Here is a 22100-nt window from a genome sequence, read left to right as displayed (position 1 = left end):
AGTACAGAGACTCACAACTGTCAACTTCCAGATCATCGCATTGCCCTTTTGCTTTTGGCAAATCCTCTGAGGTTTACAGCAAAATGAAGATCTGCTGAGGCTTTCAACTTGATATGAACCCTTTGACCTCCCTCTGAAAGCTCTTTTCTTTTAAGCTCAGGTAATAATACCTGCTAACCACTGCTCATCTTTCACTCTGTCTTCCAGACACACTTTGAAATCGCACTTTTTAAAAAAACCCTTCTCCATTTATGCATCTTTTTTTTGATTCATTCATTATCATGAAACTTCTGTCCCTCTCTTCTTTTTGTTTCAACAATGGGATATTAATAACTGAGCTTTAATGAATGTATTCCGGCACAAATCAGTTACAGCTTCAAAGATCGTGATGTAAAAAACTCTTCTGCGGCGGCCACATTGGGTCCAGCTATACTATACGTCTACGTCTGCACAACAGCCACGTGTCATTGCTTCTTAACTCCATTATAAAAGGCCTGCTTCCCACCATCTGCCAGATATTAAAGGAGGCGGACCTATTCTTTTTTTCCTCTCAATCAAAGTTTTGTAAAATATGCCAGGACTGATCTCATGGTTCGTGTTGGACACTTAGATTTCTCCAATACTTCACATCATACTGTAATCCTCCTGGTCTCTGACCTTTTTCCATGCCATTTTCCTCCTCTCCTTTCTTCCTTCCATCTGTGGACTCAATTCGAGCTTCTGTTGAAGAATACTTGAACCCTAGGCGACAAAATGCACGTCAGTTAAGGTCATAGGATTGTACAAAAAGTAGTAGTAGTGGTAGCAGGACAGAGATGGACCTTTTCGACACACTCGGGGCCACTACTTGTGTGGGCTGCCCTTTGCCTTCTGCTGTGAAAGACAGTCAAGGTGAGGGAGGAAAAGCCAGACAGGATGAAACCTGCTTTTCTGCTATCTGATTCTCTTTAGTCTTGAAGAGAGAGACAGACAGAGAGAGAGAGAGAGAGAGAGAGAGAGAGAGAGAGAGAGAGAGAGAGAGAGCAAAAGACGGAGAGAAGGAGAGCAGGTGAAGAAGGTTATGTCTGTCTTCTGGGCTGAAACACATCCAGCAATTGTTGTAATCACGATCAAGAGTTTAATACATGAGACACGGCTGTGATCAAAGCTGTTGAGGGGTTGATTATTAACCTCCATGTACCCTTGAAAAGCCGCACACAGATTTCTGCTATAATATAAATGCTGGTATAAATTTGAATCAACTTTGCTCCAAAAAGATGTTTCAAAAAGATATTTTTGGATCAGATATGATTTAAAAAATGTGTCATCTCAACTTGGGGCTGCACCAGCAGTAACTTCAGACACAAATCAGAAACTGCTGACTGTTTGGAAATACACTTTATTAGTGGTATCAAAGTAATTTAATTTGAATTGAATCAGGAATCGAGATTGCTGATATAAAGTCTTTATCCGTGAATCATCATTTCCATTGGAAGCTGATTTCATGACCGACAAAGAAGCAGAGGCCGAGACTCTCGCCAACACATAACTGTTTGGGGTAAAGAAAAACAGATCCCACCCAAACCTTTGCCCTGATTAGAGTCAACTTTGGCCAATCCAGCAAGCACAATGACCATTAGAGAGTCAAAATAGTATATTTTTTAAAAGAAGCAAAGTATTTATGTCCAACTTTCAAGGCCAAGAAGTAGTGCTCTAATGGCTTTGACTGGTTTGCTGGTTGCAACAGATGACACCCATGGGGACACCAACGTTTTTACTTATCCAATTTAATAACATGTATTGGATGAATTAGCACAATATTTGGTACGACCATTTATGCTTCCCAGAGGATGCATTCAGATGACTTTGATGATCCACCACTGACTTTTCTTCTTGTGTCACCATGAGGTTCACATTTGTGGTATTGGGTGGAATATCGACTATTTGACAAATTCCCATGAATAACTGCAGACATGTGCATTCCTCTTGGGGCGAATTGTAAAAACTTGATTTGGTGTTAACCTTTTATACCAACTCACCCTAACCGTAACCATATGGAAGTTGCCACGTGAATCCAATATTGTCATTCTTTTCCGGCTACAGGCGAGGAGTAGGCATGGGAGCGTTCTATTGTGGGCCAATAAAAAAATCCAATAGACCCCAAAAAGTCCATGAAGGACACCTCGACAAACCTAATCAAGATTTGGGGTTAACACCGAAATGGAGGTTTACTGGGAGGAGGTGCCAATCTGAAGAGATTAGACAAAAGTGTGTGCGAGTGTGTGTTTGTGTGTGTGCTGTTTTTGTTTTTTCCCTGGGGGGGCTGAATGCGAATGAATGACCGACAGAGTGTGAAAGAGGGCGAAAGCGATTGTGTGCGGCGCTCTGCTAAGCTCCACACAGGCCCTATCATTACCAGATGTCACAGTGAGGGTGGCTGCCAGCCGAATCACTGCTTATTGCTTTAAACTCCAACTCTCTGCCTCTTTCACTTCTTCTCCTTCCTTCTTTCTTTTCCCTCTCCCTGTGTCCTGCTTTCTCTCTCTCTCTCTCTCTCTCTCCCTCCTTTTTTTCTCTCCTCCTTCCTTTCCCTTCTCCATTTCCAGCTGTTTTTTGGAGCGCGCAGCGAGAACGGGGGGGAAGTTCTCCACCAATTGTTTTCGGTCCTCAGAGGAGCTCGGCGGTCGGACCCTCCCTCCGTCTCTCTCTCTCGCCTCTCTTTCCTCTGTCTCTCTTCCTCTGTCTCTCCTCCCCTTGTTGTGACAGAGCACACCTGCTTGATCTTGGCTGCACGCGTTCTGAGTCTAATTACCCGATAGGCCCTCGCAAGCCACTTCAGTCTCATCCCCCCCACTCGACTGGATTTTTGGGAGTCAAGCTCATCTCGCACAATTTTACTCTCTGTCTTGCTTCTTCTGAGAACAGGTACGTTCATGCTTTACTCTGAGAGAGGAGGGAAGTATGGGTAATAACGGCTGAAGTTAGGTTCAGAATGAAGAGTTAGGTGTCAACGTGGACTCGCCTTTAAAGTGAGGGAGAAAAGTCTTTGAGAGAAGGGTTTGGGTTTTTTGCAGGGTTGGAACTTTTTGCATGAGAAAATCAATAAATCATGATCTTAAAGTCAAATTGTTTACTTATAATGTCATAGTGTGAAGATACGGTGACTGCATGTGTTGTTTTTCTTTGCAGTCACATTTGTTAAACTGGATTTGGGAATGATTTGTTCTCCTTTGTCGTGCATTCATGTATGTTGTGTATTTTCTGGACATTGCCAGGTCTTGTTCCCACAGCTCTCTTGGCTGTGTGATGAGAGACCTTTAATCAGATCTAGTCCAATCGGCATACAGCTCAGTGGAAAGAGCAGCGGCTGGGGAAGGGGGTGTGGTAGTGCAGTTGATGCTGGTACCTCATTCCTCCCCCCAAAAAACATATTCCCCTGGCTCATTGTTAATCTTAAAAGGTACCCACCACCGATAAGTGCCATGTGATGTTTGATTCACAACTTCAGCTCCTAGTTTTGTAATTTGTTGCTTTTATTTGACACTTGTTTGTTGATTGTTTGGCTGTTACCCATATGGAGTTTGTTTTAGTGTTAGTTTTAAGTCAATTTGATTTGTAATGCTTCCATAAAGACCCGGGGTTGAGCGAGGGGAAGGCAGAAAATGTAGATTTCATACTGACGTCAGTGGAAAATGCCTTTGTGTCATTAATTTGTTCCTTTTCTCTCTTTATTTAGCTCTGTTTCATTCTTTCTCTCCCTCCTTTTCTTTCCCTGTGGCCTCGGGGCAGTCGACAAACAAACGAAAGGGGGGGGGGGGGAGCAGAAACAACAACAACGATTCTTCTTTTCACACTTCAGCAGTTCATTCGGGAATGTAACCAGACCGTTTTAACCCCAATCTCTTATCTGTCTGCGGCCCTGTTTCTTCTCATTGTGAACCTTCTCGGCCCACCGTGGCGTCTGCTGCTGTGTTTTCACAGGAGCAGGACAGGACCCAAATTGCTAGGGGCAACTTAAAGTGAGCGGCTTTGAAGAGGGGATGAAACAAAACAACAAAAAAAAAGCTGTACCTGGCAACGCGCAGTGCCATTAATCCCGTAATGGTACAGCTTCCTCTATCAAAGAGAGGTCTGAAGGCTTCCCGGCAAGCCACCACACAAGTCTCAGCTAACTCATTACATCCTTTAAGCCAGCAGGGGAAAGAAAAAACTAATCAGGCTCAGCTGCACTGAATTGAGTTGACCGGAGTGAAAATGAACAAGGCAAGAAAAGTGAGACAAACAAAGTAGACTGAAGAGTGGGACTTAGAAAAGAATAGAACAGAGGCCGAGTGAGGCATAAAGACTGCACTAAAACACACTCTGGGCAATGGAGGTTCTTCAGCAGTTCATACTTTTGTTGTGAGCTGAACAGATGTTTATCATTTAAACCAGGAGTGAGTCAACGGAGGGTTAGGGGGAGACAAGGCCCAGATGCACCCAGGGGCTGCTTTTTCCATCTGGACTTCAGCTCTCTGGGTCAAAAACAGCAAACGAACAATGGAATTGAACTGACATCAGACATGACCCCCCCCCCCTCCCTCCCTCCCTTCTTTGCTCTTAGGAATACCAGAAAGTTCCACATGTCAGTGTTTCTGGCCAAAGTTTTAAGGGTCAGACGGCGAAAGAAAACACCATAAGCTATGGAAGAGAAGCCGGGGAAGGAAGGAAAAGAGCACACACACACACACACAAAAAAGCAAGAGATGGAAAGAGAAGAAAGGGAGAGAAGGTTGGGCAGTTTGTCCACGTCGGTGCAGTGCAGACTGTTGATAATGGGACTGAGGTTGATGGCAGGCTGTCAGCTCTTCTCATGGAACAGCTGAAATGTGGTTAAACCGCTCGCCGGCTTTCTCATGCCACGGCTCCACAAAGAAGACATGCTTTAGAGACCCCCGAAATGATCTTTCGATAATAGTTCGGGCTCTGACACGTTTTCACTTTTTTTCTGCGCGAAGAAATGACACTGATTGTCGCGGTCAAAGGACTGTCCCGGGCATTCTCGAAGCCAAAAAAACGTTCCATGCACAGATAAAGGGGAGCCTGGACGGCTATTTCCCAGAGCGGTCTGATTTGGCATAACCCTTATTACAAGAGCATTTTGGCTCTGAGATTGTTGGTTGGCCGAGTCTTTGCATATTTCCACATACACATGTTCTGACTCCAAAAAATCCCCCATATATCAGAGATTTGTTGAAAATAACGTCCGCTGCCAAAGGAAGAGCCGAAAGAGAAAACCACTCGTGTCTTTACATTTCAGCTTTATCGATTATGCGTATGTGTGTGTGTGAACTTCATCGTCATTTCGTGATGGGTTAAAATGGCCACACGTGTTTTTAAAAGTCCTGTGGCCGTGTAAATACCTTCCAGTGATTCATTGCCGACAGACGCTCTGCAGAGGCAGACGCAGGCCTGTGGAGAGTTAGACGGGATGGGGGGAGGGGGAGGCTAATGGACAGGGGTGGAGCACGGGATGGAATGGGTGTCTGCTGCACGGGTTTCTTCTTTGCAACATGGCTTGATTTGCTAACCAAAAAAAAAACAAAACACAACACCATGTTGCTGAACACGTAAAGATTTTTTTTCCATGAGGAAATTGTTCTGCGGTATAGTGGATGTATTTCGATGCGTCAGAGTTCCAATGAAAGGTCGCGACTAAGAGGAGAAAGTGACAAAGCAAAGGAGGGAAAATTGCTTTACTCCCTCATGCGAGCTCTGCTTCCTGTCTGGGAATCATTAGTAAGACTGGGGCCAGACTTGGGGGAGATTGGAGGGAGGGACAAAAGAGGGACACCGGAGAATTGACAAGGATGCGGCAGCCACAGGAAATGTCAACCTGCGTCCGCATTTTTCTCAGTCGCATGAGGGATGATGAATCGCAGGCTTTCAGAGACACGAGAAGAAGATAGCGATGGTTCGTGGATCATTTAGCACATGTCCTTTCTTGGGATACAGACGAAACTTACTCACGGCGGCTTGTGCTTTTTCAATTTCGAAACGTCTCTTCTATACCATAGTTCAGTGCTTCAACAGGCCTCTGCTGACCATTCAAAGCCTCTTTGGAAGGCTCAAGTCCAGAGTGAAAAGACTTAACAGAACAGATAAACATAATAACCTTCATAAACTTTCTTTGCTACAGTAACATACTTACACAAATTCAGTTTCACATAAGTAACCATGCATGCTTTTTTCAGAATTAGGGTGGAAAAAAGAGCTAAATGCATCAGATGCATTGCATGGTTTTTAAAAGTCCATTTGTAGGAAACAAGTGTGTATCAGTTCCTGCCGCACTGATTAGTGTCAGTTCAATTCTTGTGAATAAAGCCTGTTCCATTTGTTCATTGTGCATGATGGCATACAGCCATATCATAATTTGATGCTGGCCAGTGAAGCTGCCCCATGGCGTTTCATAATCATACATTATTAAAAGAATGCGTGAAAGAAGAGTTTCTAATGGTATATTTAAACATCTCAAAACCAATGTTTCAAAAAGTAATGCCATAGTAAGTTTTAAAACAAGTGGAGATGCACACAGAAATATCAGTGTGTGAAATGTGTCGTGTTATCTCAGCTGCGGGGCACCACATGACACGTTTTCTAACATCAAGGTTTGACCTCCAGCGTGGGTTTGATCTCTCAGTAAAAGTGAAAATGATAAGGGAATACCTTTCATCCCGTAGCAGAAATGTTCTTTGAGGGGATTAGAAATGCAGAGATGCACAGTCTGCATGGGGAAGTCATGTTTCAGCATGCTCTGTTGGAAGCCCTGTGGGTTTAGCGTGCACCAACACACGCACACACACACACACACACACACAAGCAAATGTGTTTAAGGAGCCTGTGTCGTGTGTTCGGTAGATTATTTAGGTGTGTCTGCATGCGTGTGTGTGTATATAGAAGTGGGGGCATCATTCTTTGAGCAGGCCATGCAGCCGGGCCGGTGGACACATCTGAGCACACTGGTAATGGAAGACCCACCGCCTGCGGCACAGCAGGTTGCCTCACGCAGAACGCAGGGAAAAGCCCTGAATTTCAACTCTTTTTTTTTTTCTTCAACGTTTTGAATTTTTGAGTGACCTTCAAGTTCACAGACACCGTGTACCCAATTATTCCCAGCTCTAATGTTACCACATAGCAATACATCTCTGCAATATGCAGCCCTGTATCTAAGTCCTAAACCACTTAACACAATGTTAATACAATTCGCCGCAGATTATTCTGCCGTTGTGGTTGCCAGTCGTGTGTTGATGTGCCTGGGAACCTCTTCTTCCTGGATTGGTTTCAAAGTCGTGTTTTAGTCTCACTCCCAAACAACTCCTGGGCTTGATTACATCTCACAAAGTAGCCGTAACTCTTGTCTTTGCAGTAAGGCTGCAGCCAGTGAATGCCCACACGGCTCAGTTTGAGATCACTCCCCTCTGCTTCTCTCCTGCCTGGCTCACATTAAAAGCTGCTGAAGCTTTTATGGGCGAACGCTTGATGGATCGATGGCAGAACACATGGAGGGCCATCTGAAATCCTGCACCAATGCACATGTGCATGTATTTGGGTTTATGGGCTTGTGGCGACGGGTCAAAGCCGGGAGATACGGTTCAGTAATCAGCGTTGAAACCTCTGTTATATTGTGTACATTGCTGCTCCTTCAAGCAGAGCTGGTATACACTGGCTTTAAAGGATCATTCTGAATGTTCCAGCCTGCAAGATGTGTTGGATGTGGGGAGTTCACAACACTAGTATACCTCCTGTCTAAAGTCACTTTCTAATACTTTCCAGTATCGTCAATTAGTGTATCACACTACGAGACAAACCGATCTGGCATCCGAGCCGGGTAAAACAAACCATCAAAGGCATCGACGAGCTCGTTCGAACCCAGAAGTGCTTTGTATCTCGAAAAATCACAATCTACTGCCGCTGCCAAGTCTGCGCACAGGAGGTTTTCGTTGGTTTGAGCTTGCTGCTGCGCTCAGATAAGAGAGCCTGACACAGCCAAGATTACTCAGTCTGTCGAAAGACTGGAACAACGTGTACTCTGGATCAACTGGATGTTCAGACCGGAGCTCTTTGTGTCGACGCCTCCCACTGCACAGCGTACTGCATGTTTCCAAGTAAGACAAAGTGGCAAAGGTTTTGCATGGAAAACTGCATCCACACAACAAACAGACTCTAAATGCCAACTTTATACCCTTTTAAATGGTTTTTTTTTCCACGCTTTATAGACCCAGCGCAAGAGTGCAAACAATGAAAAAGAAACAGTCAGAAGCCGAGCGATCCCATCCAACACAATTCTCCTCTGAATTGAATTGATTTTAAGATTGGACAAACTGCAAGCAGTGTAAGCACTGGACTGGAGCTGAACAGTGTGTCAAAGTGGTGGCTGTTTTGTGGACATGAGTTCTAATTACTGCTTGTGTTCAGAGTCCCTCTGAGCCCTCATCCGGTGACCTGGCTTAACCCTAACCTGGATTTACTCTACTGCAGCAGCCAATCTTTCTCTTTTTCTTTCTTTCTTAGAAACTTTTGAAAGAATTAACCCTTCAAATGGGTTTTTAATTGTACATTACGTACAAACAAAAAGTGCACTTATGGCAAAATGTGTGCACCTGCTTGAATACACTTAAAAAACACAAACTATTGCACTTAAAAACATGCACTTAAATGACAAATTGAGCAAAGATACAGCACATAAGCATCATGCGCATGGACACGGATCATACAAACCAGCCTCGAGTCACTTTCAGCGCGGGCCAACTGGTTTTGGGTCAGTTTCATCATCCTGGTCATGATGTTGAGGTTAAGGTCCGTTGCAGACCAGCTACTCCCAAATCATTTGTTCGGCCGCTGCGGCTCAAATCTGCCCTTCAATTATTGTGGCCCCAAGACGGAAGGAGCAACTTTTGGCTACACACATGACAACCAGATTGCTGGGTTTTCTTTGAGACTGTGTGTGTGTCTGTGTGTGTGTGTGTGTGTGTGTGTGTGTGTGTGTGTGTGTGTGTGTGTGTGTATTGTGCAAAAGGTCAGGCAGTTGTATGTTTCTCTATGTGTTTGAGTTCGAGAGAGTGTGCGGATGTGTCAACTGGCTTGTGGCTGCGTTTAGAAATAGAAGACGGCAAAAGGAAGCAGGATTCTCCCAGTGACTCCACCGGCACAGTGGAATAGATGAATGCTATTTAAAGGGCTTCTTATGATTTATTACTTTTGACGAGATGATGTAGCACTGTGGCAGTCATACGATTTCCCATCATGCATCTCCTGTGTATGGCTGTAAAAACTTATGCAGATGTTCATTTTTCAAAATGACAAAGAAACTAAACTTGATTGCTGCATCGGCAAATTACACAGGCACACCAGATCATCGGACCAAAAGCAAAACAGAGGATTTTCTCCTGCAGGGAGTAGGTGGAAAGATTGTAGGAGCTCAACTCATTTGGGGAAAAACAATTCAATAAAAAAAGTATATCCACATAGTCACGTTGCATAAAGAATGGTAGTTTAGTGTTAGAAAGTGAAACAAGCTAATAAAATGATTCAATAATGGACATATGTTTTAAAAAGTGATGAAAATGGTCATAAAAATGATGTGATGAACGATTAAATATTGTGCCCATCCAGCTCCATTTTGAAAACCCAAATATTGACACAATATTGATACTTTTATATGACTAACAATGTTGAATTCCAGTTTTCTAAATGTGGGGGTACATCAGACAGAAACTCTTAAAACCACTGATGAAGAAGATATTACATTTCCTTCAGGTCGTATTCGCTGTCTCTCTATTCTTCAATAATATAATAATTTGGTCCCTCGGAGGCTTGATGCCTCTGACATAGTACTATTGTGTCGTTTTCTCCTTTGGCGTTGCGCTAACTCCTGCTCTCACCTTTCACCTTCGGTCTAAAAACCGACCACTTTAACCTCTTTCTTCACCAACCCTCCATAAATTGTTACACCCGAGTGTTTAACCTTCTGCTCCTCCCTCCTGTCACCTTTAGCCCTTCGCTCCTCTGGACTTCAATCTATGTCTCTTGTTTTGGCTTTCATTCACTGTGGCCTCCTCTCTTCCCAGTGGAAATCAAAATTCTCCCTCCACGGGGACTGAGAAACAAACAGAGTATGGCAGTTTCAAAACTAATCATAGGCAGACTATTTTGAAAGTGTATCCACCCAAAACCTTTGAACTGAACTGTGTCTTGTCGTCCTCCCCAGGCTCCCTGCTAGCAGCGCCATGAGGTCAGCCTGTCTCTCTTTGCTCCTGGTCACTGCCTGTTGGGCTCTGCCCTTCCGCCAGTCCGGCTTCCTGGACTTCATGATGGAGGATGAGGCGGGATCGGGTCGAGAGATTCCGGATCTAGCCCTCCCTCCCGTACCTGTAGGACCCAAGTGCCCCTTCAGATGCCAGTGCCACCTGCGAGTGATCCAGTGCTCTGACCTCGGTAGGCAAAGGGACCTTAATGTTTCATAACGGTTGTGTAGCATCAGAATACTGATCATTTGTCAGGGCTCCAGACTAATCTTTCCACGAGTAGCAGCACATGACATGGGTATAAATACATGGCCTCTCTCTGGTTGCACTTGCTTCATCAGTAGAGGGAGAGAGTCGGAGCCTCTCGTTGTCTCTCTCCTCCTTTCTTTCCTCCTTTTTGCTTTTTTAAAACAATCAGTGAGAGGCCAACTTATTTTTGGAAACGCAGTAATAGTTAAATGGATCGATTCTTATAGCGTTCCACCACTACATCCATTCGCATCCGGCTGCGCACTGCTGCGTACAGGCACATGACCCTTTTATTGGTCTCAAAGCCCGTGCACATAAAAACCAGGCGCCTGCACGTTAAAAGGCAAAATGTCTGAGCAGAAAGTCTTCCTCGCAAGGGGACATTTCTGCTCTGTGGGCACAAATGTGGTTACGCCGACTTCTCACCAAGTTGACTTATGAGAATTTGAAAGCAGGGATGGAATAGACAGTGGCTGATGTCTCCACTCCAGCAGAGGCACCATCTTATTAATGATCGTCACACAGTCGCACTGATTCATTTTAACTCGCTCAGTCACATAAAATGATGCCATTTGCCACCATTTTGGTACTGTTTGTACTGATGCTGCATGTCGCCCACAATCACTGAAATGACGATGTGTTACTTGATTTAATTAAGTCTGGATGCAACAAGCTTCTTGGTCATGTCCATTTTTTATTTGTCCACTCCTCCGTTTGGAACAAAAGACTTAACTGGATGAGTGAGGTCAGATGCAGTAATTTCAATTTACTTTTATTGTGTCAAGTGGCATTAATGGGGTTTTTTTAAGAGCAAAAAAAAGTCCCTGACTTCACAAATCGTCCACATAAACCCACATATTAGTTTCAGGGTCATATGACGTTTTGCATTATTGCATCCTCCAGAGAACATGACACCCATGTTGACACCCTAAATGCTCACAGATGCCGTGAGGCTTATTTCCCTTCCTGTAACCATTACATTATTTGTCTTTTCTGGCCAAATATGGTTTGGAAACATAAGTGGAGATTAAAAGAGGTCGGATTTGGCATCCTGAGCAAACCAACACGCGTGTTGCTCAATGTAAAGCATGCTCATCAGGGTTTACTGCTTTGCCAGCTTTTTAATTCAGAACAATCACAACAATTTACTTGATTTTCATCGTGGTTGTTTGGATCCCATCCACTCTGTTAGTCTAAAATCTGATATACAACAGCATGAGTCATAGAGACTCCGTCGTGGAGAGGTCCGTGACTTCATTTATTTTTGCATATAACATAAAAGTGCTTCGCTTTGCAGTTGGGTTTGATCGCTTTATTTTAACTCTGCTTTTATCTGGAAAGGATGGAGAATGAGCTTCAAGGAAGCAGATGAGAAGGAAGAGAGAGTGGCACAGATGGACAGGGTGGAATAAAAATGGAGGACAGACATAACCACAGAGCCACTTTGGTTTAGTGAGCTTCAGAGGGCCAAGGGTGAGACGGTGAAAGTAAATGGCGTTTACATATAGTATAAGTATCAGAGCGTGCAGACAGCTCGACAGTCAGAGTGACGGACAGTTGGCGAGAGAGATGTTCAGGAAAACCCTGGTTCCATGACATCAGCCCTACAGTCGGGGTCCCAGTCAGCGCCATCACGCAATTCTCCACTCCTGCATTAGCGCTGTTGGCCCCGCGCCTCCATCTGTTCCCCAGACCTGCTGGCCTGCACACACACACACACACACACACACACACACACACACACACACACACAGGATTAAAACTTGTATGTTTATATTCAGGCACACACACACACACACACACACACACACACACACACACACACACACACAGGCTCAGGCAAGACAGAAGAGTCTGCTCACCGTCCCAAAACACCCGTTCACTTTGTAGATGTGAATTTTCCTGCCTGAGTTTGCAGCTGGCAGGATGACAGCTCAAACACTCAGGAGAGAAAAATTAAGCCTTGGCTTCAAAAAAATGTGTGATTATGTTTGCTTATCCATTGACTGCCAGAATTACCTATTGTTCTTGGTTACAGGTATTTATCTAATGGCGCAACCATCAGCGTCACTGATTAAAGGTGAACCTTTCATAAACAGTGATTGTGTAAGATGTGCAGTTATAAATCCAAACGTACTCAAATACTGCAATTGTTGTTTGGTTGGGGATATATTGTGTGTTTTTATGTAACTTAAGGCATTTGTGACGCACCGCAGAGAGTCCAAGACAAATTTCCCTGAAGTGGGACAAGAAAGTTTATTGTATTGTATTGTATAAATCCCTGGAGTCTTAGGTGATGCAGCCAGATCCACTTGTCTTACTTGAGGAAATTGCATAAACACTGTCATTAATGCTTGGAAGTGTCCAGTGCAGTCCAAAGCAAGCATGCACTTCATCTCATAATAAATGTGTTATGAAATGGAGTGAGAGCACTCCCACTGATGTGCTAATTATTGTGTTGTATTTGATACAATGATAAACAGGACGCCCTCTTCTGTACTGCCAATATGACGGGCCGTAGTATTTAGACCAGGTGGGAATATTTTATTGAAAAAAACTGAAAATTAACTACTGAAAATTGCATATTTAAATTATATTTACTTATTTATTTATACTTTTTTTCACTGATCTTGAGACGCTGTCTCATCAACAACTCCTCGTTTTCTGTGACTGTCATGATAGTGGTGACCACAAACAGCTAGATGGTTTGTTGGTCGTCTACTGCAGAGGTGGAGAAGCTGACAGAAAAGCTTGTAGTTTGTGTGAGCTGCAGAGAAGTCGTCTCACGTATCTCTGGACAAAATGTCCAGAGATACGTAATGTAAGCTTCTTTGTTAAACAGTTTATTCAACGCCTCTTCCTCTGAAATGTAAACTACCCATTATGAATCTCAGTGTATTTTTTGGATTACCACGGATGTGCAAGAGCATACACCATGACTCCCAGCTGTCTTCGCTCCACCACTCCACCAAACACTCTTTCACTACAGATGCCATTTTCTGTGTCACATTAACCATGACGCGCCGTGATGGAGTCCAAGCAAAATGATATAGGGTGAGCTCAGTGTCCAGGTATGCAGTCGCTTACTTACTCTGAAGGAAATTTGTTTTAAGGTCCATTTCCACCATCTGTGCCTCGGAGCACATCAAACACTGGTTTATTCTCTTTGGAATGTCACTATAAAACCCACTCGGCTCTAAGTTCCTTCGTCGAGACTTTGTGGAGCGTTCTATTTTGACAAAGCAGACGTTCTTATTTCAGAGAGTCTCTACTGTAACTTTGGTTCCTCTTTCCAGCTCATCCTGGTTTAACCCATAACAGTTCTTAAGAGCTAAAAGCTCTTGTAAACGTGTTTTTTTCTTCTTTACTTTTCTCGACAGCGTTAAATATTCATGACTATATAAGCAACAATCAATGTTAAAGTGCATGAAAAAAAGCATCCAATTACAGTGAGAATATATTGACACGAGAATCCCACCCAAATGCAAAGCAGCGGACCAAAACATAGGGGATATGGGCTGTCTGCATTGGACTTGTTGAGCTGGACACGGGGTAAACTACAGGTTAACTTGAGTGGGAGATTCCTGACTTGGGCTTCAGCAGAAGTCTAGTGCGTACTTAACATCTGGACCGCAGAAAACATCCAGCATATGCTTAATGACTAAAGTTGAAGTTTATAAAAGTCAAAGGGTAAAAAATCATACATCTCAACGTCCACGACTTCCTGCTTAGAAGTGTCTCTGCTCCTTTGTACTCTGCTTCAATGTATGCGCTTCAAAACCAAACTAGACTAAAAAACGTATCAATTTCACTCTAATTTGACTATGGCTTTCGAAAGCACTCTCAGTAGACTTGATTTACAAGACTATAGGTCCTCAGTAAGTTGTTGACTGGTCATCAAACACTTGAAACATGGAGACAAGTTGAGGTCAGAGTGCGGTTAACCTCTCGTCATAAGAACAACGGCAGTCACCGCATCACCTCAAACTTAGCTTCCTATTACCCATCATTCTCATAGATTTATTGCGGTTGCGTGCTTCCAGCCCGAGTTCCTTCCATCTGATCAAAACCATCTCTCATAAACATTCCCCATCAGGTCTGAAGACAGTTCCTGAGGACATCCCAGACGACACCACCCTGCTGGACCTGCAGAACAACAAGATCACCGAGATCAAGGAGAATGACTTCAAGAACCTCAAAGGACTACATGTAAGATGCGTTTCACATCTGCAGAGTGTGTAATATATATATAATGTTACGCCATAGGTTGTTATGCAACCCTATCACAAACTGCAACCCTCCAATATGAACCTCGGTGACCCCCAGGAGGAAACATCTTGTTTTGAAAGGATTCATGAATTATCTGGTTGTTCTTGGTTGTTTGCCAATTTATTTCTCAAAAACTACTCACAGTGTTGTGTGCCATATTATGAAATATAACCACCCTCAGAGCTGTTATTCATTCTAAAAACATGCACCCCATTTCAACTCCCGTCCCCAAACTCTCCTCAACCTCCTCCATATATCCTCCACTCCAGATGCATGGAAACTATTCACCCGTAGGCCTTGCACCCTCAAGCCTTTCGCTTTCTTGCTCTCAATAAATACCTCTGTCTGAAGGTCAGAACTGTTTCCACTGCAATGTATCTGGCCTCTCAAGGGAAAGGACCACATACCTCACATTGCCTCATGTCTGTTTTACATGGGAGTGAGACAGCAGGAGGGAGAGTCCTATGAAAATGGAGGGATAACTCCAGATTAGATTTGAGCTTGGCCGTCCATCTTGACCGCGCAGGCACCTGGTTAACACAGCTGCCGAGCTCAAAAATGTCTTGTTTGTGCAGAATCTCATCTGGAAAGAACATATTTGCTTTTGTCCCATGGTGCAATTGAAGCAGGAAATGTTTCTGTTTCTGGTAAAGGTCCAAATCGAGGTCAAATTCCACAGTGATAGAAGTTGTGAATTTAACTAGGAAGAGACAGGAAGAAAACTACTTTCCCAAAGTGTTACACACTACACCATGCAGCAATAATTCATCTCATTTGATATTCTTCCTTATAGGCTCTGATCCTGGTGAACAACAAAATCTCCATCATCCACGCCAAGGCCCTCAGTCCTTTGAACAAGTTGCAGCGCCTCTACCTGTCCAAGAACATGCTGAAGGACATGCCCGCCAACATGCCCAAGAGCCTGCAGGAGCTGCGCATCCATGAGAACGACATCTCCAAGATCAAAAAGACCTCCTTCCAGGGCCTGTCCAATGTCATCGTCATGGGTATGAAAATAAAATAACCTTCTTTATTCGTTCAAAAATGCAAATGTTTGTAGGGATAGCTAACAGCTTGAAGAGGTTTGTGGTATATGTTTCAACAGTGTAGGTCACATCTCTTGAGGTATGCCCGTGCGGATGGCTCCAGTTCAACAGGCGTGATGAATAATATTTACCCAGAAGGGAAACCAAGTGTTTGAATTATATGTTTTCACGACATGTGCTGAGTTTTCTTGTACTTTCATGAAAACAAGGTACTCTATAGAAGTTCATGTTGAGAGTGCAAGAGAAAAAAGAGGTGGATTATTATACTATCCTTCTACAGTTGTAAAGGATGCAAACAAGCCTTTTACCTGGAACATTTGGTTTGCATGATGGCGTTTCAAGGTGTACACGTCATTTACGTGCATGATTACTTTGCATATGTTTTTGTTTGTTGTCCTTCATCCACTCCTTTTCCTCCAATTGTCCCTTTGACAACTCATCTCTAACTTCCTGTTCCACAAATTAAAAAGAGTTACGGCTCAACTGAAGCTTAAAGTGTGGATTAAATCACTTAATGGTATAAGAATCATGATCTGTGACAAATCAGGGAATCAGGCTTGGAGACAGTCTGTCTTGCAAACACAAGCTTTTCTCTTTCCCAAGACTTTGTTTACTCATGACTCAGCTCTATGTTCCCGTAACGCCCAAGGAGAGGAATACACTTCATAGACGTGATCTGTTTCTGCTGTTCTTTCTCTTTCTTTTTTTTTCCTGTCTGAACTCACAATTTTCTGTTTTTTTTCTCATGTTCATTTTCAGAGCTGGGGTCCAACCCTCTGAGGAGCGCAGGCATTGAGGCCAGTGCTTTCGCTGACCTGAAAAGGGTCTCTTACATTCGCATCGCTGACACGAACATCACAGAGATCCCCAAAGGTGAAAAACACTAATATCTTTTTGTACAAATAAGTTTTGACTTGCAAGAGTCTGCCAAAAACATCAGTCTTCAACAAAGGAATGCAAGCTTGGATTTAAGTGTTCGGCAAAACAACTGTTCTGCATGGTATCTCATTGTTGGAACATGTTGTTGATGTTTTAGTAAAATGATATAGACCTAATACACTTGGAAACAATCCCTCCTTGATAATTTATCTGTACTTTTTAAGCTGAAATTTGATGTTGCAAGTTGCTAACTAATCTTAAATGTTTCCCATGTCATCACTTTAATGTGTATGGTGCTAATCCTGGTCTTGTGGGTTGCCAGGTCTGCCAAGCTCTCTCTCTGAGCTCCACCTGGACGGAAACAAGATCTCCAAGGTGACGGCTGGCAGCCTGAAGGGCCTGAAGAACCTGGCCAAGTAATACAAATTATGATTCTCTCTTTACTGTAACCCATATTAAGCTCATCATTTCATTACACAACAAACGGCATTTGCAATTCAAGTGCATATTGAGTTTTCCTATCGAGTTTCCTGTGGACTTACGCCGTGTTAGCTTTTGTTTTTACTATTGAAATGTATCTGCACCATGCTGACACATAACAATAAGCGAGTTATAAAGCCATAGCATTGACTGAATGATGTCAGTTTCTCACAGCTCTATCTTAACATGGCTGGTAGAGTCAGTCACATAGCCGCTAGCAAAGCTACTAAAGTTTGCTAACATTAGCTACCACAACCTAGCGGGTGTGTTTGAAGTGGGAAAAGACAATGACAGTATGAACAAGAAGGGAAAACTCCGGCTTGAACTAAATTTAGCAAAGTGTGAGTATGAATAGCTTTTTAAAAATAACAAAGTTGATCTCTTGTAAAAGGACTATTGTCTTTTTTCCTCTTTCAAAAAGATACATAGCCTAACATTGCCTTGCCCCTTAGGAAACATGAGACGCATTTCATGTTGTGTTTAGTTTTTTCCTGCTGTCTCATGTTTTCATTCTCCGGTGCGACATGCATTAGCTTACTCTGGTATTCCGGTTTACGGGCTTTTATTGTATAACAAAACCCGAGACCCAAGCAGTACTTTTTAGATAATCAAAATAACTGGTTTGCTTATAAAATGTGGATACACTGTGTTTATAAGATTACTGTTTAGATTGGGCCAAGGATGGCATACCAACCGAAAACAAAGAGGGCTTTGATGCATCAGGAGAGGATTTTGAGAGGATATGAGAGAAGAGTGTTTTTTATTTTCCATTTGCTCATAATTTAGAAATGGACTGAGAAAGTATTGGCCACAGTCACAGGTATAGATTCTTTTTACTATTCTCATTTCCTCAGCCCATTTGTTTTTCAGACCACATCGTTAGCCAACAATAATCTTGACAGCCGGAGGAAATCATTTACTGTCACTATCTTTTTCTCTCACGCAATTTGTGCTCCACATTTTAATGTCTCATCTACTTACGGATATTTCCTGCAGGCTGGGTCTGAGTTACAATGAGATCAGCTCTGTGGAAAACGGCACTATGGCTAACGTCCCCCACCTGCGAGAGCTGCACCTCGACAACAACGCTCTGATCAGTGTCCCGTCCGGCCTGTCCGAACACAAGTACATCCAGGTACACGCTGCTCAGATGAACATCATAATTACAGCACTTCTCAGGGTTATCAATCCAGGTTTGAATCCCCGACATGATCACAGGGACCAGGGGAATTGTTATTGCAACCATTTAGTTCCAGTAAATTAACTCTGAGCATTAGTTACCGTTTGTTTCTCATTTTTTTACGGTGTGATCACACACACGCACACAGAGGTAATTTTCTCTGATCCAAACCATACTGGAAAATTTGACTTTGTTGCATTTTTGTATTGGGTTTGCTTTGGTTCACACTGCACGATTACAAGTCGAGCAAGGCTTCCATAACAAAAAAGGCACATGGATTCATTTAGTTTGTTTATTGTGTAGATTGTTGGTAGCCTGTCATACTATAATGTTACAGCTTTTGGCAGTATTCGGTGAGTGTAAACATGCCTGATTCAAGGCCCTTTCACTGTAGTTTGGCTTCAGATTATTTTATAATTTCATTACAAGTTGCTGGTGCATCCATCCCATCTCTATGAAACCTTTTGAGGTTATTTTCTGTCGTTTTTGGGGGTTTCATATTCACTCCTAATGAATTGTACGGTTATTTTGTGAGCATCCACATTTCAATTGCATTGTTCTTTGCAACCTAGCAAACCAAACTATGGGAAGAAGAGTTTGGAGAAACAGCTTCCAACAAGCCAGTGTGCACAGTTTGCGCTAACTAAAATCAGTATACTTAAATTAACTATACCATTATTGTATCACATTATTACTGCATGAGTTGCTTAGTTTTTCATGTTTATGCAATTGTGCTAACATTTGAACTTTTCACCATGTATAACTTAAATATTTTTGGATTTAGAGGCTTTGAAATCTGTAATTAGCATTATATTGTCTATCCCAGTGGGTTTGTGGCAGTTCCCCTTATTTCTAGGATCCTTCTCATCTCCCTCTGTACTGCACGATGAGGGCTACTGTGCTCAAAACAAAATGCCCAGCTGCATGATTCTTATGTTTATAAATGCTTTTTACGTGATTCTGTTTCTTATAAAGCTGTGCTGGGTCTCAAATAGCAAGCGGCATCGAGTCTTTTGAAAATCACGTAGGAAGTCATTTTCCGACTGTTTACAGTTAAACATCCAGAAGGGGAAACCATCTACTTGGCTCTCTGTAGCCATTATTATTTATTCAGTGACTTATGATCATCGCCTTCATCTACTTTATTTTGAATTATTGCCCATCCCACTCAGTCACCAAAAGGTTATCATTATTTAAATCCCCTTCTCTAGGTGGTCTACCTCCATGCCAACAAGATCGCGGCTGTGGGAACAGAGGACTTCTGCCCTCCCGGCCTCAACCACAAGAAGGCTATGTACTCCGGCATCAGCCTGTTCAGCAACCCTGTGCCTTACTGGGAAGTCCAGCCCATCACCTTCCGCTGCGTCTTCGACCGCTCCGCCATCCAGCTCGGCAACTACAGGAAGAAGTAGAGCGCCCTGTGCACCTCTGCAAGGAAGCGTGTGTGTTTGTAAATGAGTGTGTGAACGTTTTTCCAGTTGTGCGTGTTCGATCGCAGCCCCACAACACTGACCCCGCCCCCTCCCCCGCCTAGCAACACTGCCTCCCCACAGACAGTGACGTCATTAATCCACGCACTCATTCCAAAAACGTTAATGGACATGGACCTCAATCATATCATTTTCATTATTTAGCTTCAAGGTTGGTGCAGCAGTAGTAACCACGGCTTATAGCAAACACCAGCATACGGCGGTGATGCTCTCACACACAGCACATCATTCATAGACGCAGTTATAAGCAAGCAATTAACATGACAAATTTGTTCTCACATTCATGCTGTATCATTTGCTTTCAGTGGACAAATTTGAAATTCAGAAGTGAACCCTAACCAAAAAGATTTGAATCCTCACTCAGTGGAAAATGTTTTTTAATCCCACTTTGATTCACTTTCAATCCTTTAGCCATTGTATGAATTGTAAGGAAGCTGGCCTGTAGAGCAGGCAGCAAGGGGATAACTTTGTGTTTTACAATGCCTTCAACAACTGGTATACCAGAATGTACTAGATATTACCTGTGTACTAGGAATAGCATTCAGAGTGTAACATTACCACGCTGCACTCTTTGAAAGAACTCAGAGTTTCTATTTGTATTGTACTCAATTCAAGTAGAGATAAAAGCAACCGTGACTTCTATCACTTTGTGATTTCTTGTGCTTACTTCAGTGTTCTGGGTTTAGTTCTGTTTTTTGTTTTTTACACTTTTTCTTCCTCGCGTTTCCTCTCATGTTCCTTATAGTGTATGTTGTTCCACTTAAAGAAAAACAAGGTGAAAATAGCTTATAAAAAAAATGTAGAATAAACAATATGTTTTCAACAGAAGCCATTCCCAAAGATTTATATGCATGCCCTTATTTCTTTTCATTTTAACCTGAACCTGGTGCTTTCTGGTACCTCTTGTTAATCCCTATATGTATTTCTCTCCTTGTTCCCCTGCCCTTTTATTTCTTTTTTTAAGAGTCAAGAAATACATGGTGTACGTGGACTAGCATGCCCGCTGCAACCATGTTGGTGTGAATGTTGTATGTATAGACGCTGTATATAAATGCTGTATAAAACCTCTCATTTGCTTAAAGGCACAAGCACTTACCATAGCTCAGACTTAATATATCAGCAACAAAGGTGTTCCTCTTTTTTTCCCCCCAGGAGAAGGGACTCCAGCTAAGGTGTCCTGAACAAAATAAAAATACTAATGGAAAAAGTAACAGTTTTTGATGGATGTAATGACCAGAACTTGCATTAATTATCGATGATGTTCATGGAGATGTGTGCTCCCACTGGATGGCGCTGCAATATCTACAGCACAAAGAGAGAGAGGGCGGCGGCTTCCTGGTGAACAAGGTCAAGAGGAGGCACAGGTATGGTTGTGTGAAGCAGGTGAGACACCTTAACAATAAGTAATGAGACACATATGGTGAAAGTGCTCCAGGCACATATTCATGATTTTAAAAAAGACTTGTCCAATAAGGTATTGGCTGGCTTAATTCAAATTTTTCAAAAAAAGTGCCATTTTTAATACAGAGATTCATGCAAACTAAAGTTTTAGACTTTTCAAAAAGGAAAGAAATGCGACCCAGTAGAGTTCCTGCCACATTGCAACTGATATGTCTGCTGACCAGCTGATGACGATACAAATAAACTCCACAGAAATCTGGCTATTCACATGTTTCGGCTTCATGTGCACTTTAAACATGTTTATTAGACACGATCAGATCTCGTTTGACAAAGCACATAAATAAATACACATGGGTCAGATTCTTCCTCTAATAACATAACATGAGGGCCATTCATCAAGTTCATTCACTCGGGATATGACTTGCACATGCAGGGAATAGTGTCGTAGCTACTTTGGCTTTAATAAAAGCAGCATTGTAACAGCAGTGTCATCATTTAGTCCCATCATGCCTTTGAGATATATTTTTTTAATACACATACAATAAAGGATACAGATTATATTACCAGTACCTTTTCAGAACCTTTGCAGAACCTTTTCCCATCTATTTCCTATAATCCTTTCTCCTGTGCAGGGCTCAGTGTGGGTGGAGCCATCCCCAGCATCCATTTGCCAAGAATCAGGGTGCATCACAGGATGTACTGTATACATGTACAGGACATATATATATATATATATATATATATATATATATATATATATATATATATATATATATATATATATATATATATATATATATATATATACACACATATACGGACAACGCATTCAATGTAGAGTCTC

General features: G+C 42.6%; 1 protein-coding gene across 1 annotated transcript; it reads left to right on the top strand.

Annotated features, from left to right (window-relative positions):
• Window positions 1–2436: 2436 nt before the first annotated feature.
• dcn (decorin) lies at window positions 2437–21066 on the top strand. The gene is made up of 8 exons (XM_068586392.1): window positions 2437–2904; window positions 10226–10452; window positions 14608–14720; window positions 15574–15787; window positions 16586–16699; window positions 17028–17121; window positions 18182–18320; window positions 19577–21066. Exons 2-8 carry the CDS (start codon window positions 10245–10247, stop codon window positions 19775–19777), a joined length of 1083 nt encoding a protein of 360 aa, XP_068442493.1. The 5' UTR covers window positions 2437–2904; window positions 10226–10244; the 3' UTR covers window positions 19778–21066.
• Window positions 21067–22100: the final 1034 nt, after the last annotated feature.

Source organism: Clinocottus analis, unplaced genomic scaffold (genome assembly GCF_023055335.1).
Source record: "Clinocottus analis isolate CAN_PGR_092001 unplaced genomic scaffold, fCliAna1.0.p SCAF_20, whole genome shotgun sequence".
In the NCBI taxonomy this organism is placed as follows: Eukaryota; Metazoa; Chordata; class Actinopteri; order Perciformes; family Cottidae; genus Clinocottus; species Clinocottus analis.
Note: the sequence above shows the minus strand (reverse complement) of the source record. Positions and strands in the feature narration are given on the sequence as shown.

Excerpts from the sequence above, each read along its gene's own strand:
- dcn (XM_068586392.1), top strand. The coding sequence starts at position 10,245 with ATGAGGTCAGCCTGTCTCTCTTTGCTCCTGGTCACTGCCTGTTGGGCT. Across the intron at positions 10,453-14,607 it reads GATCCAGTGCTCTGACCTCG|GTCTGAAGACAGTTCCTGAG; the intron begins GTAGGCAAAGGG and ends ATTCCCCATCAG. Across the intron at positions 14,721-15,573 it reads AGAACCTCAAAGGACTACAT|GCTCTGATCCTGGTGAACAA; the intron begins GTAAGATGCGTT and ends TCTTCCTTATAG.